Source organism: Euphorbia lathyris, chromosome 1, assembly GCF_963576675.1.
Source record: "Euphorbia lathyris chromosome 1, ddEupLath1.1, whole genome shotgun sequence".
Taxonomy (NCBI): Eukaryota; Viridiplantae; Streptophyta; class Magnoliopsida; order Malpighiales; family Euphorbiaceae; genus Euphorbia; species Euphorbia lathyris.
The window spans coordinates 37,068,857-37,089,879 of record NC_088910.1 but is presented as its reverse complement, the minus strand read 5'-3'; the positions used below and the strand labels follow the sequence as shown (position 1 = coordinate 37,089,879).

Genomic DNA, 21,023 nt, shown 5'->3' with positions numbered 1-21,023 from the left:
CCTTAACACCTCTATAATCCTCATGGAGAATTTGAAGAATGCCTTCTGGGTGGTTGAAATATATCACGCCTATTAGATCAGTGTTTGTTACTTTGGCTAATGTGTTTGCATATCGATTTGCTTCTCTATAGATATGAGTGAAGGTTACGTTGCGCGTCTTTGTAAGAGAGATGATACTTTGTATTAGTATCTAGTGTGGATGGTTCTCAGAAAAGGATGGAGAAAGATAGGAAAAGGTAAAGAATGGAAAGAAATGGTAATTTCTAACCTTTCAAATAGTATGGATGGTTTTCAGAAAAGGATGGAGAAAGATAGGGAAAGGTAAAGAATGGAAAGAAATGGTAATTTCTAACCTTTCAAAACCTACTAATTGGTGGATTGAAAATGAGATGAAATTTCTTAATAAAAACCCATCAAAAATCCCCATTCCCCTACCCTCTTAATTTTTTATATATTCCAAGCATTTGCTAACCTTTTCCCCTCCCAATCAAGAGTTCCTATCAATCCTTAGAAACTCTTCCATCGTTGACCCCTCTAAACCCCATCCAATCAAACCCTAGAAAATTGATGACTTCAAGCGTGTCTAATTCCACCGCCATGTGTTGATAACCCTGCTCCACCGTTTTCCTGAGGCCACCGTAAACTCCTCAGAACTCTGCTATGAAGCTATCGCCTCTGCCAATTTTGTGTTTGAACCCGAAGATTCACCTTCCATTTGAGTCTCTCAGCAAGCCTCCTGCTCCAATTTCTTTCGCAGGTTGTGGCAGCTTCCATCCGTGATGAGCTTTACCCAGCGGTCGTTTGGTTTGAGCCATTGAACATTAGGGTGCTTTCATAATGTCAATTTGAAACTGATGAAGCCGAAGAAGAATAGGTAATCTATCTATCTATCATCCGTTAATATCTTTGAGTACTCCGACTCATTCCTTTTTGAACCCTAGATTTTAATCTAATCAAATGCAACTATCTAACAATGCTAGGCCTCTATAATGCACGTACTTGTTGATTTTTGATGACGGGATGGAATTGCTAGAAGGCAGAACATAGATGTGGAGATACAACTGCAGATTTGTGCCAGATTGCTCTCGGCTTTCCACTCTATTGTCCATGTTCAGGTGCCAACTATGTATTATTCAGTTCTTGTAGCTTTACGCATGCTGAAATCGTTCATTTGGTTTTTCTTTTTCTTTCGTCATAGAATTAATGTTGCTTTGATTTTTTATTTCAGTAATTTTTCAAGCTAATTGTAGGTTCTTTAATATCTTTGCTAGACAAGTTGCTTCTGCATATCTGTATCTCTTGTTCTTTAACCTTTTTCTGAGGTTATTATCTTAGGATGGTTTGAGTTTTATTCTGATACCTCTATTGGTGTTAATTATCCATATTGGAATATGATGGAAGAAATGTAATTCTTATTATATTTGAAATGTATGTAGGAGATACAAACTGTCATTAACTATATTATCCAAGCTTAAACACACATAAAGATAACAATGATAAATAATCAGAATGGCAAGATTTGAGTTTCCCAACCCATCTACCGATGCATTGCTCAGCTAGCTAACAGAGGGGCAGAATGACTTTGCCGTTGTACATTTCAACCCATAGGTAAATTCACCTTTGTGCATTTCAACCCATACTTAGTTTTTCTCCACGATTAGGCAAGGAAACCATAGCTAGATTTAATGCTCTGAAGTTGGTGGAGTATATGATAATACCAAGTATACTGTGCTATGGTAGTGCAGACAACAAGGAGCAGATTTTGCTTGATCGTCTTCCTGACTTATTGACCTTGAAGAACCTCGTCCAATTTCTCCATTGCAAAAGACTCCTGCAAGTGGAACCTCAGGAAAGTTTTCATGGAATGGGGAGCTCTCAACATTGAGGTTGGATGTTTCACCTCGGAGATAGCTAGAGAAAATCAAACCTCCAAACACCTCTTTCCCTCCACTACTAGGTGCACCATTCCTTAGAGGAAGGCATTCTTCCTTCAGAGTTGCAAGGTTACTGTAGGCATCACTGCATGAAGTTGAAGCAGTATCAGAATCTGAATGGTAGAATAGGATGGGATCACCAGATTTGATGCCAAAACCATTGACGATAAAAAAGTCCCTCTCCGCTCTGTTGAAAATCAAAAGACAACATAATTACGTTCTTCAATTAGTTTTTCAAGTTTAAACATATAGTCAGATTGTAGAATGAATGCTCCTTCCAAATCTTACCCTAAAACTTCATAAAAGGCTAATGAGGCTCTTGATATAAAACTCCCTGATCCACAAGGATAGTGCCTGTGCTGTACGACTCCAATGTACAGATCGGGAGGAGATTCTTCATCATCAAACTGCAAAAGAATTTCTTTATTTGAACTCAAGAAAAGCAGGTTTTTGAAAGAATACAAAACACATAATAATCAATGGAGAACATCAAATTGCATAGTTGCCTGAAGGCTTTAACAAAAGGATGCTAGACTAGTTGGAGTAATATATTACAGTCAATCATGTTAAGTTGCTAATCATAATTAACATGAAGGAAAAAGTAACTAAAGCAGATAAACCATGCAGAACTTTGATGAAGATGATAACAGTCCAAGAAAATATATATGGGTCTTTAGAATGTTATGTGAGACATGTATCAAACTAAATTTTGTGCAAAAGCTTGATTGAAACTTGAGGGCTTCTAACATTACTTTTTTGAAGTTCGTTGCATATTGATATTAAAGCTAAATTTTTGCCTGATCCTCATGGCTGTGTGAGCCACATATATTTTCTAAATTAATAAAGTGATTTATCCTTTCACATTTTCTCTAACAGAAAATTGCAAAGAAAAGAAACAAAACAGATGATCTTCCATTTTCTTTCACTGCCATAAATTTCAAAGGAAAAGTTATAACATCACTAAAGGCTTCAAACCATTCATAAAAAGAGAAAAACTTACCAGACTATTAATCTCACCTAAGAGACCCTCACTGTCCATGACTTCAAAATGCCCCTGCAATCTAGTGCTAAGCCATGCAGAAGTCGTGTCTTTTGGTATTACACAAACTGCTTGGAGTGGGTGACCAAATGGCATTATGCCTGTTGACAATGTAACGTGAAATTGAGTTTCTCCTATATCTGCTTCTTGTCCCCAAATTAAGAAAAAGGACCCATTAGTGATGCATGTAGGAAACTTCTTGATAATCTTGGAAAGAAATAGCGAAAGGAAATGCAGAAATATTTTGCATCTATAAATTAACTTGATATCATGTAAATTTTATTATTATTATTTATTAAGTTCCCAAATTCAACATTTTTGTAAAGAGTGGTGATTATCACCTATAATAGGTTGAATACTTAGAAAAGAATATAATACCCTGAGATTTGTGTATGTCCCTTGCAAACACAAGAGCAACAGCATCAAGCAAGTAACTGTCAGGATCGTAATGTCGAGAATCATTTGTACTTCTGCACAAGGAGTGCCCACTTGCATCACCCACAATGATTGTTTCCTCATGCAATGCACAATCTGCCGATTTCAATAAGATTTCATGATTGATCAAAACCTTAACATTCTTCTTCTGAACAGCTAGGAATGCAATTGAGTGGATAACAAAAAGATTATGTTTTGTAGTACTTACCCATCCTTGCCATGATACGTCTCATGTTAATGTTCCGAGCCTAGACAACCACAAATATCATATATTAGGATTGCAAATGTAAATAATAATAATAATAATAATAAAACCCTAATCTAATCATCATCGATTAATCTGCTTGAAGAGAATGATTTCAACTGTGTAGGTGGAGGAATCACAACTTACTCCAAACAAGATGATCCCAGCAGGTGATTCAGAATCTGAAAAGGAAGCAGTAAAATCCTTGATATCCGTCAGAAAATTTGCATCCAAACATATTTGAGGTACCTGATGATAGTAGAAATAGTTGTTCTTAGTACTTGAAAATCCTTTTTGTAATTCTATACCATACCATTGCAGATGATTATTAATCATGAAATTTCCCATTTAGAGCATGCGTAAGGCACATAATTTCCTTATGGAACAACCAAATAATTACCGTCGTCGTTCGTAACAGTGGAATAGCATCAACCTTGAGCCCAGGTACAAATCCTATCACCAAAACAATCCCGCGATTAAGTAGAAGGTCTCCGCTGGAATCAGAACCATCATTGTCCTCATCATCATCAATTGATTTCCACCTAACCTGTATTATTTTCGAAGAAGAAATGAAATGGATTCTCTTTGTGATATAATTAATTTAGTTTAATTTTCATCAATATATCAGAATAACATATGGATTGAAAATACTAGCCTCTTGGAGGTTATTGGTGACATCAGCACCGATGATCCCACTGGCTATGTGTGTAATGAGTGGCACTCTTGAACCTAATTTTTGTGTAAGCTACATAATATCAAATGAGAAAAAGTTAACAGGGCAAACCAAATTCAAAGATATTTCTGAGAAGTGAAAGTAATGTGTCTGTTCATATATTTCAGGTACAAGGATTACCAATTCGTGAGTCGCCTGCAAGCTGAATTCGTTGCCAATGCAGGCAATGGCAAAGTGTGGAACGATAGGCTCAGAAAGAACCTTGTCAAGAACCTCCTTCGCTGCATCCTATGAATCAGAAAAGAAATGGTGAGTCAAATTCTTGCCTATCTTCATGTCATTTTGATTATATTATGTATATAAGTTGTGAATGGTGAACTTACAGGGAGAGTAGGCTTGAGGGAGAGAGCAGAGGCAAATTTAGGCTTCGTTAGAATTCGTCGGCAAACTATGTTCCAACATTTGCTAACACATGCTGCGGAAGAAAAAGCTGAGGCAGGTAACCTGGAGAAGATGTTTTGCATGACATCTTCACTCACCTGAGAGAAACCAGTTCTTTTCATATTCATCATCATTTACTCTTTCTCTGTGTGTGTAGTAAAGATAATTTGCATGGCAATGAGTTGGGGAATGGCTGCCTATTTATACATGAGAATGGGATATAGAAAAAGAAGGTTTTTCTGACTTTAGAATCTGTAGCAATTAAGAGCATTAAACTTTATTTGGATTTATTTCTTTCTTTGATATCTGATTTCAGATTTTGATGATATCAGCCAGCTGTTGTTTTTGCTTTGTAAATTATGAAAAATGAGGATTGTGTTACTCTTAATTTGTAAGTAAATGTCTAGGTGCATTTTTTTATCAATTACCTTACCCTGATAAAATGGAAATCAGAAAGAAATCTAAACCAGATTTTTTAAGATTTATAAGTTCCATGTATTCCTCAAAGAAAGAACAGAGGAAAAATCCAAATCCAAGATTGTTCAACTTTTCAGATACCACCTTTGGTCTAAACTTGTTAACTATTTTCTGTGTTTGGATTCTCTCATAAATACCTTGACCCTACGCTTTTGAGTTCATTGCTTTTCTTTGACAAGTAAATTAAGTTTTCAGTTTTTTTTCTTTTCAATTTTATATTTATATATAAGAAATGTAATTCTTTTAATAGAAGGGAGTCCATTTCTTTAGTTCTTAGTATTTAAGAAAAAAAGGATTTTTTGAATTCAACAAATTGGATTCCATAAATTAATAGATAATAATAATAATAAAAAGTGGATGAGTATGCACGGTGATAATATAATTTACAGAAATGAACTAATTAATATGATAATAGTGTATTTAGATTATATATAATTATATAGAATGAATAAAGTATTATTAGTTATATATCTAAAATATTGGTTTTTACTCCCAATCTGGGTTCGGGTCAGGGTCTAACCGGGTTTTACCAAGCTTAGTTCAACCTGCACTAAATTTATATTGGATTTGGGCCGGGCTAGGCTAAGGAAGCTTATTTCCAAATTTAATCCAACCCGCCAATTAATATATTTTATATTAAAATAAATAAATTAAATATAATTATGACAAATTGCAGAGCATACATATAATTAAACAAATAATAATGTATAAGAATTATGTAACACCTTTTGTCTTTGTATAATTCCCACCTTTTCTTTTTTTTTTTTTGGCACTCAATAGTATTATGCATAGCACACATGGAAACCCCATTAGAGACTAAATTTGTACGTTACTGCAATTATAATTTTTATGGCATAAAATTGGTCCACATAAACTTAAATAAAAAAATATTTGGGAGGCAAATAAATTAAGTTTCCATTTTTCTTTTAAATTTTATAGGCTTAAAGTCTAATATAACCCTCATACTATACCTTTAAAATCAGTTGTATCCCCAAACTTCAAAAACCATAAATCAGCACTTTATTTTATTCATAAATCACCAATCAGCCCCCTCTATCAAACGTTGTTAATTTCTCCTTCCAATAATAATATTTTAAGAGTTTCTGGACCACAAAAATTAATATTTGAATATTAAAATAAAATAAAATAAAGGCTTAATACATTATTTGCTCCTTGAGTCTATCCAAAAAGTTTGATTGACCCTCTGAACTTTTAAAGTGTTTTGATATCTTCTTCAACTTGCATAAAAAATACAGTCAGTTTCATGAACTTGCGTAAAATATAATCAATTAAATACTTGATCACAAAAAAATAAACTGCACTTTAAAGATGTGTTGCACGCGCTTTAAAATGTTATTACATAATTTACATGATAGATTAAAAAAGAATTTCTTACGTGCTCAATTTTAAATTTATATTTTCTAATATTAGAATCACATAATCTGACCTTGGTCGTTTTACTTTTTTTTAAGATGCGTGCAATATATCTTCCGCATTTAACTTTTTTTTTTTTGCAACTGAGTGATTAATTGATTATATATTACGCAAGTTTGGGGGGCTAAATGAACATTTTATGCAAGTTGAATGGGCTATCAAAACAGTTTGAAACTTTAGGGTCTCAAATTATTGTGATTAACTTATATGTAGTAGACTTAGTTATTAACGTTTTACCAGATTTTTTTTGTAATTGGGTTAATAACACACTAAATATCTTAGACATAATTGATGTTCGGAATGTATAAAGTGACAGTTAAATAACAGTTAAACTAGTCATTTTAAATTTTTCATAATATAAAGCTAAAATTGATCTTGTTAAAAAACGTTTAGTAAATTTTATCTTTATTTCTTATTATCAGTTTCAAATTCCATGGTAAAAAGCACAATTTTAGTTTAATTTTTTTTTTTTTATAACTCATGTGATAATGGACCCATGCATGCCAATTAATTGCTTTTGAGGGAGACAGTGTTCAATATAGGGGTTGATTGGTGATTTAAGATAGTATAGGGTGTTGATTAATGGTTTCGGAAGAATGTACCTTAAGCCAATTTTATATTTATATAGAAGAAATGTAATTGGCTTTTTATATATAAACAAAACTATATATATATATATATATTTTAAGCCATTGTGGGTATATTTTTAATATTTATCTAAAGTGTAATTTACATACAACTGCCACCTTATTTTTAGGAACGTGTTGCATGGCATTTTGATTATTAAGTTTAGGAGTTTTTTATAAGATAAATTAACCTTATTAGTGTGAGATAAATAAATTTAGTTAAACCTATTGTATTGTGAGTTGACCTGGATATGGGTCGGCGAGCCCGTCCGCCCAGTCAGGGTCCAGATCCATTTAACTGGGTCTGGACACATAAAAATGTATTCAGACCTAGTCCGATCTAAGTCCGTATAAACCCGTTAAAAACTAGACGGGCTTAGACTTTGGATATGTTACATCGGCCCCGCCTAATACAATATATACTGTTTTTAAATATTATTATTAATGATTTATTATAATTATATATACCTAGAAGAATGTGAATAGTAGAAATTGAGAATTTGTGCCACAAATTTTCCAATCTTACCCTTTTAACATATATTACAATATTACCTTTCCAAATTAGTCACAAATCCTTTCCTACCATTTCAAATTACTTTACACTTTTGTCCCTACAGTTAGCTGAAATCAAATGCTTCATCTACCAAACAACAAAACGGCACCGTATATCTTTTCAATACCAAACGCACTTTTTGGCCCAACTTTTCCTAACTACCTTAGATATGACAAGTTTTAGTCCAAAAATTGAAAAACTAATATATCCCTAACTCCCTTAAGTTATTTAAAATTGTAATTAACCCCTCAACTTATTTATTTGGAACAAATAACCTCTTAAATGTCACGTGATGGCAGTGTGTGATTGGCAATGCGTGATACCAAAGGGGTTAGTTGTAATTTTCTGAAGTTCCAATCACGTGTCGCCACGTGGTATTTGATAAGTTGTTTGTTCCAAGCAAGCAACTTGAGGGTAGGGGTGGGCACGGTTCGGTTAACCGGTCCATTAGGTAAAAAAATTAATCGAACCATTATCAACGGTTTTTTAACCATCCAAACCGAAACCGGTTCATATCAATCGGTTAACCATCAATCGGTTAACCATTAATTTCGGTTAGGTTTTTCGGTTAACGGTTTTTAACCAATTCTCACTAGTTAACCAAAAATCAACGGTTAAATTTTTACCCAAACCTAAATTTTTAAACAATATTAAAATACACAATTTCAAAAATTCAACGAAACGAATTCATATAAAAGTTTAGAATTCAAACATAAGTACCGAACTAAAAAACAATCCATCAAATTTACATTTAAAACATAAAGAAATGTAAATAATATTTCGTCAAAGTACTTATTACAACATAAAGCAGTATAATCAATGTTATATATTTATATTAATCTATATTATAATCTATGTATGTATATTAAGCAGTATAATCTATGTAGTTATATTTATATTTGCTTTGCCTTTATCCTCAAATGACCTATATTTTTTTTTAAATTATATTTATTAAATGGTTTGGTTAATCGTTAACCGCGGTTTTTAAACACTCTAACCCTAAACCGAAACCAGTACCTATCTATTTTTTTAACTATTAAGAAAACCACTGGTTCGGTTAACCGCCTTTTTCGATTCGGATTACCAGTTTTCGGTTCGGTTACCGGTTTGACCGGTTTTATTGCCCACCCCTACTTGAGGGTGTTAGTTTTAAGATTTTGAAATTCAGAGGGCCAGTGAAGCTACATGGCTCCTTAAACATATGAGGCTATCCTCGACCTCTAAGGTATCTTTTTGGCAAATTAGTCATTTGTTTACATAGTATTAGAGTCATGGTTCAATGTTAGCCCAATGTATTAGCGTCACACACCAAATGGATTGAACGTGAGGGGCGTGTTAAACATCCCACATTACTAAATTGAAAAGTTATATGACTCCTTATAATATATGAAACAATCTTAACCATTTGATGTGTCTTTTAGAGTGAATCAGACATTTGTTTATAGTTAATTGCAGTTTTTATCTCCAGTCTTATAATTTTTGGATTGTCAGATTTTTAAATTCGAATATTGATTTGGTTAAGTAGACGTTTAGTGGAGAAAATCTTTATAACTTTAGTTTTTTTAAAAGATATTTTAAGTTATTATATATCTATTGTAAGTAGAAAATTAACCAACACCAATCACGTGGTTAAAATACAAATCAATTTAATAAAAATTATGTCATTTTTTTTCGAAGCGAAGCAAGGGTATCTTTCTAGTATAATTATATAAACAAAAATCAAGGGTAAATTACACCCATGGCCACTGAACTTTACTCATTTTCACATTATGGCCATTGAATTTCATTTCTTCCCGGTATGGTCACTGAACTTTACACTTTTTAACACTGGTGGCAACTCAATTTTAACTAACTTCTCAAAATGACCGTTAACGATCGTTCACGACCTCAAAATGAAAATATTCAAGAATTAAAGTTGTTCAGAACGATATTTATCATGAAACCACATTTTTTATTTTCAAAAATCACATTTTTTGGAGCTTTCTCTCTAAAAAATTCATTTTCTCTCTCCTAACCAAACAACACCTAAATGACATCAAAACGAAAATTTTCAAGAATTAAAGTTCCTTAGAATATTATTAACGTTTTGGATTTTTTATTTTTAGTCGTCAATGGTCGTTTTGAGGTGGTAAGTGGCTACTGATGTTAAAAAGTGTAAAGTTCAGTGGCCATACCGGGAAGAAATGAAGTTCAATGGGCATAATATGAAAATGGGTAAAGGTCAGAAGCCATGGATGTAATTTACCCCAAAAATCAAAATCATTTTCTTAATCTAATCTTCCTCCATCAACAAAAAAAACACCGTCCTTCACACCTCTTCTTCACGCATCTTCACGCCGCAGAGAAGAGAAGAGCCTCGTCTTCACCGCCTGCAGGTCCTTCACACCGCCGTCCTTCACCGCCGCCGCAGGGAGCCCTCCTTCACGCCGCAGGTTTGTTTTCTCGACTATCTCCTTCTCCCTCTTTCTTCTCACTCCCGTTTTCTCTCTCTAATCCTCGGCCCTGTTAAATTCCCGTAATTTCACTGTGTTTTTGTCATGATTTTGGTTTGTTTGTTGCATTGTTTAGGTCAGAGAGATCCATTGATCTTTGATTTTGATACTGTTTCGTTTTTTTTAACAGATGTTGAGGTTATCTGAAGTGTGGCCATATTGTATGAAAATGCTATTTTTGATACTGTGTTTTTTTCATGATTTTGGTTTGATTTTTGCCATATTGTATGAAAATGCTATTTTTAATTTTGATTTTATGTTTTTACCATATTGAATTGTTTTGGTTTCTTCTTGCTGTACAGATTTAATTATATATATATATTTTTAAGTATATAGATGGACTTAGACGGACGGGTTTGGGATTCGTATCTCAGCCCGAACCCGAATCCGATAAATTTCCTGCGGGTTGGGCTTGGGCTCAGCAGGCTTTATGAAATGCCCGGCAGACCCGGCCCAGCTCAGGTCTAATTGTGAGTTATATGTAACCAGAGGGATTCTCAGCAAGTTCAATGACGAAAACAGTGGAGAACTGAAAAGAAAAGGCCCACGGGAAAATATCCAAGGCCCATAATGTATCCATTCGAAGCTTCGAACAGATGGAGATGGGTCAACTAGTACAGAAAAAAAGTTAATCCAAATTATTTTCCCCAAAAACATAATAGATTGTATGAGTTGCATTTGTGATTTGAACTAGCAAAGCAACTAGGAAGCATACATCGATTCACTTTTGTTCTCTTTGTTTCTTCAGATTTCTAATCTATTCCCGCGTTAAATATTACGTTATCCTCATAGTTAGGGTTTTGTGCACTCTGCACTTGCAAATTTAGGTTGAGTTGAGATTGTTGGATTAGGTTGCAATTGCTTTTCTTATGGACGGAGAGGAGTTGACTGAGCAGGAAACTGCTCTCTACGATCGCCAAATTAGGGTTTGGGGCGCTGATGCTCAAAGAAGGTACTCTTTCTTCTCCTCTCTTAGTTTTTTTATTTTAAAATCCACTGTTTATTTATTTTCCTTTGTTGTTATGACTCATTAGATTCACTTTTGTGCTTTTGTTTATCATGTTTTAGACTTAGCAAATCTCATATATTAGTCTACGGGATCAAAGGGACTGTTGCCGAGGTATTTTTTATTTATTTTTTTTCAAATTTCCAGTTTACCGCCTGTGCAATTTGGCCTGTTTTTCCGTAATAACAACTCAGTTTTGTGGTTTTATTAGGTTATCTTTTATTCTTTCTGTTATATATATGTTAAAGTTTTGGCATTTTTATGTGTGTAGTTTTGCAAGAACATTGTATTGGCTGGGATTGGTAGTTTGACACTGGTGGATGACCGGGCTGTGACTGAAGATGCATTATCTGCTAACTTTTTGATACCTCCTGATGAGAATGTGTACTCTGGGAAAACAATTGCCGAGCTTTGTTGCAACGCTTTAAAAGAATTTAACCCAATGGTTGGTGTTTCAGTTGAGAAAGGTTTGGCCCTTCTGTACTATCTACTAATCACTTCTAAACTGTTCGTGTTTAACATTATGATCGTAGCACTACTATTGCTTACAAAGTTGTTGATTCGTCTTCCTTTCATATTTACAAGTTTCTTTGTTTGTTTATTTCAGAATATATGGCACCTAATTTGAAACATTGATCAATTTTGCAATTATAGGTGATTTGTCAAGCTTTGGTGTAGACTTCTTGGATAAGTTTGATGTGGTAGTTATTAGTTCGTGTGCCCTTGCAACCAAAGTATGACAAAGTCTCGTCTATTTAATATATGATTAACTATATAGCATGTATTAGTGTTTACCATTTTCTCCAAAATTTCATGATTATTTGTTGTTATTGCAGAAATTAATCAATGAGAAATGCAGGAAGTTACCCAAGCGATTACCATTTTACACTGTTGACTGCAGAGATTCTTGTGGTGAAATATTTGTTGACTTGCAGAAATATGTATATACAAAGGTGATCATCTCTTTTTCTTTATCTTGTTCTGGTTTGCTGTATCGATGGCAATCAACAACATTCTTCTATCTGTTATGTTGCAAATTGGGTAATTTGATGCTTATTTTTTTCTTTTCACTAATCTCAGATGGAAAATTTGAAACTTATTCCAGAAAATAAGCGTTGATCATTTTGTTCTTGGTGGTAGAATGGTGTTTTCTTGTTTTAGCACTTGTTTCGACTGCCATATGATTAGTCTTCTCATAAGGATGTCAATCAAGTAATATCCTATCAGTAGATTGCTTGTTTTATCACTTACATTGCATACCTGTAATTTAACTCTATCTCACCATATCCGCATTGTTGTGAAGCAAAAACTTTTTGAGCATGTAGGGTTAATTTTTTTGTAATGAATTAATTCAAGAACGTGTGGGTGTTCCTAGACGACCGCTTCTCTTCTTGAAGTGGTGCCTCACACAGTGTTGTTTAAAAAGAAGTGGATGCATGCTCTTTCTCAGTGTATCATTTTGGACTTGGATATAGACTGGTTTATTGAATAGTGTGTATATTAGAAGATTGCAGCTGACTCATGATGCTAAGCATTATCTGTAAGACTTTTTTTATATTTGTTTTAACAGAGATGCTAAATAAATTATCTTTATTGACAGAAACAGCGTGATGAAAGCATTGAATGTGAACTGCAATACCCAAGCTTTCAGGTAATGCCAAAATGTTTGAACAGTTCTCTAAACTGAGCTGAGTAAACTACAAGTGTATGATCTGTTCTCTGGCTTCTTTTCTAATTCAGCAATCGATATAGTTTTCACATAGCTATTTAAAATGTGGTAAAATACTTAACTTTTTTAATGAATTACAAAACAATCTTTCACATTGCTGTTCAAAACTGAGCTGCTCGATGTCAATTCTTTGCTGATAATCTAGTAAGCATGCCTCATGTCTTAGAATCATTCTAGATGGGAGCTAAGATATGTATATAATCCTAAAATATCAGATGTTTATCTCATGTTTGCTTGATTACTAACCATGGAATTCAAGAAAAAAATTCGTAAATTTTCAGTTATCTTTACATATTGCAACCAGTTTAAATGGTATCGCTTTAGGATTTGTTCTCCTCTTCATAGTGTTTGTTACATTTATTTAATGTAAAATGCATTTGTAGTTGTAGAAAGCTAATAGGAGTGTTATAACTGAGGGTAGATTGAAATATCATTAGTTTTTAAGTTATAGCTATGTCTTAGGTTAATGTCTTGATGATTGCATTTTTGTATTTTGGTTTGCTGACTGGCTGTGTTCTTGATGCAGGAATCAATTTCAGTCCCTTGGAAAGCACTTCCCAGGAGAGTGTCAAAGCTTTACTTGGCTATGAGAGGTGTGATTACTTATTTAGTTATTTGCTTTCTCGAGAAAGAAATAAAAAGGTTAAAAAGATTAAGAATGAGTTAACTATCCTTGCTAGGCTTGTGAAATACTTAACACTCATCCAGATAGATTCTGGTTGGTAATGTTTGTTTGATCTAAATCTTTTATGTGCTACCTTTGGCGTATTAGAGGTTTAGTTTGATCTGCATTTTCATCAGACCAGTGTACTAGAGAGTGATGCCCACACGTAAGGATTTTGTTATTATTATCATATCCAGGTTTTAAAATTTCTTATATCCCTCGTTTAGCGAACGGTGCTGCCCATTTGGTAGCTAGGCAAGCCCGTTCCAATGCTAGCGATTTTGTTTCCTCTATCATGCCGAGTTGGCTGTCAGATGTTATTAGGAAGGATGCAAACTTGTCTGATTAATAAGATTTCGATTTTGAGTCAAAAAAAAAAAAAAAACGACATATGTGGAAATACCATAAGTTATATGTCGGATTCCAATCGCAAAAAGTGAAAACCAATCAAAAAAATGACATTTCACAAAAGTTCCTTTTATATCATTACTACTAGTGACTAAAAAAAAAGGGCGGCCCGGTCGCATTACGCGTCCCCGCTGAGCGAGGGTCCGGGGAGGGGTCCCACCACAAGGGTGTATTGGGTGGGACCCCTCCCCGGACCCTCGCTCAGCGGGGACGCGTAATGCGACCGGGCCGCCCTTTTTTTTTAGTCACTAGTAGTAATGATATAAAAGGAACTTTTGTGAAATGTCATTTTTTTGATTGGTTTTCACTTTTTGCGATTGGAATCCGACATATAACTTATGGTATTTCCACATATGTCGTTTTTTTTTTTTTTTTGACTCAAAATCGAAATCTTATTAATCAGACAAGTTTGCATCCTTCCAAATAAATTACTTAACCATATCACTAAATTGCAGTCTTCGGCATGGGAAAATAGTCAATTAAAACTTTTTAAGTTAGTGATATGAATATTCTAAATATCCTGTCTTTATAAGTTGAAGAAATAAGTTTTCCGTTGTGGAAACATAGAAAACCATGTTTGGAACTTGAGCGATATTTCATGAAAGTAGAGGAGTTTCATATATTTGATATGGTTTCAAACTGTCTCTATCGACAGAAAACATTTCCTAATTATTCTTTTTTTTTTTTTTTTTTTTTTTGCAGTGATAGAAAAGTTCGAAGAGGCTGAGGGACGTAATCCAGGAGAAATTTTTATTGAGGATCTTCCTGCTGTTCTGAACCTGAAAAAGGAACTTTGCGAGGCTCAGGTATGTTGGTAGAAATTGGTTGTTTGTACCTTGGTGCATATTCTTTCACTGATGTTATCTCAATGCTTTCAGTCTTTGAATGAATCTCATATTCCTAATGCCCTCCTTGAGAGATTGGTTATGGGTAGAACAGAGTTCCCTCCAGTTTGTGCCATTGTCGGAGGAATCCTTGGACAGGTTGGGTTTCTAATGATTTCCTATGTTTTTATCCATTTTGTTTTTCTGCATTTGATACTGAAAAACTTATTCATCTGCTATCAACTGTTTAGGAGGTCATAAAAGCAATATCGGGCAAAGGTGATCCCCTCAAGAATTTCTTCTTCTTTGATGCCAAGGATGGGAAAGGCATAATAGAGGACATATCTCCTTACTAAATAGTGAATGCTAAATCTGATTTTGGATAACAGGGGATGCTGTAATGGGGTGTACATTACTCATATCTCCTGTATATAATAACTTTAAGCTCACAAGATTCTTTACTGGGAGAAATTGACCCAATTTTAGGAAATGTATTGCTAGAAGTCGAAGTGTAGGACGGTAGTTCATTCTCAGATTTTCAACAGTTTTCTGATGAATATATTCATCAAATTATCCCTCGGAAACTATTCGTTTTCCTTGTTATAATCTTCGAATCTATGATTGTAGCAAATGATGTTGCTGCGTCGTGTTTCACATTTGAAGGATTCTTAATCTTCGATGATGATTAACCAGTCATTCATGTTCTCTGGAAGGCAGAAGGGAGCGGTTTTAGCTGTGAAGTATGGGTTTTGGTTCATTGAATTGAAATGAAATGAAATGGGCCCCATAGATACAAATGCCTACAAAAAAGTTCTTTCCATTATGGTATGTGGGGGAATGGGTAATCAGTTTGCCTGCTAAATTAGATGAAACTTGAAAAAGAGATAAGCTTTCAAAAGAAAAAAAAGTTTTCCTTTGTTTTTAGGTGGAACTATCTAGACTGACTTTAGATGCTTAATGAAATTGGAAAATAGATATGTTTCGTTGGTCATATGCTACTACACGTAAAACTTGGGATGTTAAATCAGGTTGTTTTGTTATAATTGTAGTGTGCGGTTTATTGGCAGTGTTCACATAGACCTGTTCAATTAAATAAATTTGATTTTTATTAGAATTTAGGGTAGAGATTAACTTAAAAGCTTATTGGGTCCATGATGCAAATGTTAAAAAGTGGTAACATCTCAAACAGGTTGTATAAACTAGGCTTAATACATCATTTGCCCTTTGAACTTGTCCAAAAAGGTTAATTGGCCCCTTGAACTTTCAAAGTGTTCCGACAACCCCCTGAACTTGCATAAAATATTCAGTTAGCCCCTGAACTTATATAAAATGTAATTAATTGATCACTCGGTTGTAAAAAAAGTAAGTTAAATACAGAAGATGTATTCCACGAATCTTAAAAAAAGTAAAACGACCAAAATCGGAGTATACGATTCTAATATTAGAGAAGACAAGTTGTATAGTTGAGTAAGCAATAACTTCCTTTTTAATATATTTTTTAATTATGTAATAAAATTTTAAGATGCGTGGAATACATCTTTCACATTTAACTTACTTTTTTACGATCAAGTGATCAATTGATTACATTTTATGTAAGTTCAGGAGGCTAACTAAATATTTTATGCAAGTTTAAAGGGCTGTCGGAACACTTTGAAAGTTCAAGGGGCCAATCAAACTTTTTGGACAAGTTCAGGAGGCAAATGATGTATTAAGCTTATAAACTATATTCTCTTATTGAAATGTACCGTAACTACAGTTCAAATCGGAGGAATCTGGCAATTGATAATTAGTTGTGAAAAATTATAGAGAAATCGATGATATAATTTAATAAGGAAAAGAAAAATGTTAAAAAGCCAAAAGAAGAAAAAGAAGTTTTTGCCTTTTTTTGGGATCAAAAGGGTGATGGAACAGCAGGGTAAAGCTTTACTGCTTTAGATTTTAAGGTAAAAAGCACACAATCAAATCAAATGTTTTCGGACTCTTCAAAAAAAAAAAAAAATCAAATAAAGTGACGAAAATATAATTTTATATACAAATGAAATAAATTGTTGTTTTTTAACTGAATTAAATATAGTTTTCATTGACTTGAAGAAAGCATATGATAAGGTACCAATGTAAGTATTTTGGTGGGCCCTGATAAGGAAAGGCATTTCGCGGAAATATATTGACATCATCAAGGACATATATGAGGGAGTATGCACGAGTGTACGTACTAGTGTTGGGAAGACTGAAGAGTTTCCTATTACGATTGGAGTGCATCAAGGTTCCGCACTAAGCCCATTTCTTTTTGCCATCGTTATGGATGAACTAACGAGTTCACTTCAAGATGGTATACCATAGTGCATGCTGTTTGCAGATGATATTGTGTTGGTTGATGAGACGAAAGAAAGAGTGGAGAGGAAGTTGGAACTATGGAGACAAACTCTAGAATCTAGAGGCTTTAAGTTGAGTCGAAGTAAGACAGAATATTTGGAGTGTAAGTTTAGCGGCCATAGGAGTAGGGAGGCAGGGACAATCACCCTAGATGGGAGAGTTGTTCAGGCCTCGGATTGCTTCCGGTATTTAGGATCTATTATCCAAACGGATGGAGAAGTAGATGGAGATGTTGCTCATAGGATTAAAGCTGGTTGGTCGAAGTGGAAGAGTGCTACGGGTTTCCTTTGTGATCCCGACATGCCTAATAGATTGAAGGGAAAATTCTACCAGACGGCAATTAGACCAGCATTGTTATATGGTACAGAGTGTTGGGCAGTGAAACACTGCCACATCCATAAGATGTCGGTGGCGGAGATGCGTATGTTGAGATGGATGTGTGGTCATACGAGAAAGGACCGGGTGTGTAATGAAATAATTAGGACAAAAATAGGGGTCACATCTATTGAGAATAAAATGAGAGAAAACCGACTAAGGTGGTTTGGCCATGTGAGACGTAGAGCGCTTGATGCGCCGGTTAGGAGAACCGAAGAGTGGCAAAGGGATGTAGTGGTGAGGGGTAGGGGAAGACCTAAGCAAACTTGGAGGAGGGTGATAGAGAGTGATATGAGTTTACTGGGAATTGAGGAAAATATGGTAGTGGATAGGACGGAGTGGAGGGAGCGAATTTGTATCGCTGACACGACTTGATTTCACGTTTTTTATATGATGGTTCATGTTAGCTGACCCTGAATCATTTCGGGACTAAGGCTTTGTTGTTGTTGTAATTAATTTAGCATACACAAGTTTAACGTGATCAAAATTAGATTATTCCAGATCTGAGGGGTTAAAATAAAAGATTAGTTACTAAATCTACCAAAATTAAAATCAATAGGGTCTAAAGATGCTTTTTACCAGATTTTCCCTGCATGGTAATTAATCTCTCTAATTAATTAGGAATGTTATCGGCTCCAAAATTGAAATTCAAAAACAAAGAATCAGAAAGTGGGCAGTTATTTTATAGGTGCAATAATAATCCAGTAAATCAATCGGTTTCAAACCAAAACCCACCACTAACCCCATCATTAGTTCAAAAAACACTCCATGATCATCACAATACCATAAAGATAATGGAAAAACCAAATAAACAAGAAAAACTCCATCACTCCTACAACCATAAACAATCAAATCCCAAAACCATCAGTAGATGTAGATCGTTAACCGACTCAAGAACAACGCTCAAAAGTCTTCATCTCCTCGATCACTCTCCACGGAATCTCATGTATTCACTCCAACACAAAAGATCCCCTTCAGATGGAGTCGGCGCATGGAAAGTGAGAAACAACGATTTCGCAGTCGAAGAGATACTCCGAGAGAGAAGAGAAGCAATTGAGAGCGGCAAATTGAAAGGAAGGAAGCTCTTCGACACCGCGGATGACACGGCTGAGATCGGGTTCAGTGGCTGGGAAATCGACGGCGAAGTCGACGACGAAGTGAGATCAATTTTTTATTACGATTCAGATGATGAAAAGGAAAACGTTATTGAAAATTTGAATTGTTCGCCGTCGTTTTCATCTTCGAGTTCTTATGTGTGTGATGAATGTATGGAGAAAGAGATAGTTTCTGTGGAGGGAGAGAAGGAAGTTAGTGTTGAAAAAGGTAAGGTGGAAGATGAAGATGAAGAAGAGAAGGGAAGTGTAATTAATGGCGGTAAGGTCAAGGGTTGGGTTGCAATTGGAATAAGTTTTTGTGTGATTGGGATGATTTCAGTGTGGAGATTTGGCAGTTATGGAGATAGATCAGATGAGGTGATGTTTTTGGTACCAACATGATCTCTTTTTTATGCTTTGATTATCTTATTTTATGTTTCTATTTATGGATAGTTCTTTTCCTTTTTGAAATTTTCTATCATTAATTATATGTATGTGAATTTCTACTCAAATTTCAAAATGATGATTGTAACTCCTAGGAATTTTTGTTGTTTCATTAACTTCAAATTCTATCTTAAAATCCCTTTAATTGGATCAGTTCTTAACTTCTATAATTCTTGTAAATGCAGCTCTAATATACATGTTTATGATGAAACTCTATTGAGTAATTTCCATTACAAAATCTGTAAAACCTATCTTTGATTTTGTTAGAAGCAAATAATATTAGATTTTAAGTTATTTAAATTTGAATTATTATCTTTTTTTTTTTTGGAAGAGTGAATTATTATCTTTTAGTTATTGATTTTATGTGATTAGTTTGCAATCCTATAAATAGGTAATCCTCCTCTAATATGAGTTTTTTTTGAAATACCTAATATGAGTTTAATCCTTCTCTAATATATAAGTGCTTCACAATAATGCATTTGCAATATTTTAATCTCAATTCTTAGTTGTAACCAAAAAAAAATCTCAATTCTTAGTTTATGTTTTCTTAAAAAAAAAAAAAAGCCCCAACAAATTCTCATACACCTTATGAGTTATTAATCACATTACATGTAACCTTAATTTCTATTTTAACTCTCTTAATATCATATATATTGGATATGAAACTAAAACTAACATGAATACGAAAATCAAGGACGGATTGGAGGAGCTAAGAGCACCTCTAGTGGGTGTTTCAAGATTGTTCCTTGAAACACCCAACCACTAGAGGTGTGGTTACATTGTTGTTACTAATTTTGGTAAGTTACCAATTTATGTAACAAAGAACCAATTAATGCTGTGGACCCTCTTGCTATTTTTTATTTTATAATTGTACTATCATATCATTAGTGGCCTATTATTTGTATTTGTTTATTCTCATCATTTCTGTTCAAGCAATTTTTTTAAGAATAAAATAATATAAAGTGGACACTACCATTATTCAAGTAACAAGGTTTGTAATGGATTGTTTTTATGGGTGTTCTCAATGTCTATGTGGCATTTCTGATGTGTTACCACCAGTAATATTGCTCTAAGAGCATGTGTCTTGGTGTTAACACCAAGATGGTGCCACCTAGACACCAATTACATTCAAAAGTAACATTTCATTAGAGGCTTTGTAACTTCACAACTTTTTGAAATAAAATAGGAAGAACTGAATTCGTAATTTATAATTCAAAAGCAACTTAATTGGGACTGGAGATTGAGGCACCAACACACCTCATCTTGTGCATGCAACATGCAGCACATTTGGCGCCTCAGTGTACTATGCACTCGCCTTTTTGGATTTTATGGGCAAAATTCACGGTTTGCTCAGGGGCTTGAGCAACCACTGATCGCTGAAAACGTATGAGGCTTTAATTTTTCATGAAAAGAACACTCAACACAATGCAAAAATGCTACTGAAAAAAAGCATTCGTACAATGAATCTCAATCAAATTTGACTTGAATAGAAGGGGTATATAGTTCGTTGATTAAACTAGGTTTTGAATTCGATCCCTACTATATATACAATAGAATTCAATTGGAAGACTTGGACCGATTAATACAGGATCTACTTAAAAAAAAAGGATCAAGAAACAAATGTATCTTACATATATAACATGAGTATGATGAGTATGATTTAAATTCAAATTGTGAGCATCATGATGATGAACATATACATATAGTTATAATCTCCTTTAACATTTAAAACCATGTGTATGCATATGAGTAAGGATA

At 34.1% G+C, this 21,023-nt stretch overlaps 2 protein-coding genes and 1 long non-coding RNA gene across 6 annotated transcripts; 2 read left to right on the top strand and 1 right to left on the bottom strand.

Moving 5' to 3' along the window:
* Positions 1 to 436: 436 nt before the first annotated feature.
* On the top strand, positions 437 to 5,203 carry LOC136228130 (uncharacterized). Of its 2 annotated transcripts, none has more exons than XR_010688474.1 (6): positions 437 to 874; positions 981 to 1,115; positions 3,780 to 3,897; positions 4,005 to 4,096; positions 4,493 to 4,634; positions 4,711 to 5,203. It is a non-coding gene; the product is annotated as an uncharacterized lncRNA (long non-coding RNA). The 2 variants fall into 2 exon arrangements; XR_010688468.1 differs by having other exon boundaries at positions 438 to 874; positions 3,974 to 4,096; positions 4,711 to 5,202.
* Positions 1,683 to 3,635, bottom strand: LOC136211144 (F-box/LRR-repeat protein At5g63520-like). The gene is made up of 5 exons (XM_066002693.1): positions 3,617 to 3,635; positions 3,352 to 3,504; positions 2,935 to 3,113; positions 2,223 to 2,341; positions 1,683 to 2,121 (listed from the first exon to the last, which is right to left on the bottom strand). Exons 1-5 carry the CDS (start codon positions 3,627 to 3,629, stop codon positions 1,683 to 1,685), a joined length of 903 nt encoding a protein of 300 aa, XP_065858765.1. The 5' UTR covers positions 3,630 to 3,635.
* Positions 5,204 to 10,146: 4,943 nt separating the features above from the next.
* LOC136228094 (SUMO-activating enzyme subunit 1B-1-like) lies at positions 10,147 to 15,635 on the top strand. Of its 3 annotated transcripts, none has more exons than XM_066016920.1 (11): positions 10,147 to 10,288; positions 11,200 to 11,300; positions 11,417 to 11,468; positions 11,626 to 11,821; positions 12,009 to 12,088; positions 12,191 to 12,307; positions 12,955 to 13,005; positions 13,610 to 13,676; positions 14,858 to 14,961; positions 15,034 to 15,138; positions 15,231 to 15,635. In XM_066016920.1, exons 2-11 carry the CDS (start codon positions 11,218 to 11,220, stop codon positions 15,333 to 15,335), a joined length of 960 nt encoding a protein of 319 aa, XP_065872992.1. In that variant the 5' UTR covers positions 10,147 to 10,288; positions 11,200 to 11,217; the 3' UTR covers positions 15,336 to 15,635. The 3 variants fall into 3 exon arrangements, with proteins under 3 accessions (XP_065872992.1, XP_065872989.1, XP_065872991.1); XM_066016917.1 differs by having other exon boundaries at positions 10,149 to 10,288; positions 11,176 to 11,300; XM_066016919.1 differs by lacking the exon at positions 10,147 to 10,288 and having other exon boundaries at positions 10,896 to 11,300; positions 12,961 to 13,005.
* Positions 15,636 to 21,023: the final 5,388 nt, after the last annotated feature.

Bases quoted from the DNA above. Each gene is read 5' to 3' on its own strand.
- LOC136211144 (XM_066002693.1), bottom strand. The intron at 3,114-3,351 runs GTATTATATTCT...GACAAGAAGCAG, and splicing joins GGACATACACAAATCTCAGG to ATATAGGAGAAACTCAATTT. The intron at 2,342-2,934 runs GTAAGTTTTTCT...ATTCTTTTGCAG, and splicing joins TAGGTGAGATTAATAGTCTG to TTTGATGATGAAGAATCTCC.
- LOC136228094 (XM_066016920.1), top strand. From the start codon at position 11,218: ATGGACGGAGAGGAGTTGACTGAGCAGGAAACTGCTCTCTACGATCGC. The intron at 11,469-11,625 runs GTATTTTTTATT...TTATGTGTGTAG, and splicing joins TCAAAGGGACTGTTGCCGAG to TTTTGCAAGAACATTGTATT. The intron at 12,089-12,190 runs GTATGACAAAGT...TTGTTATTGCAG, and splicing joins CGTGTGCCCTTGCAACCAAA to AAATTAATCAATGAGAAATG.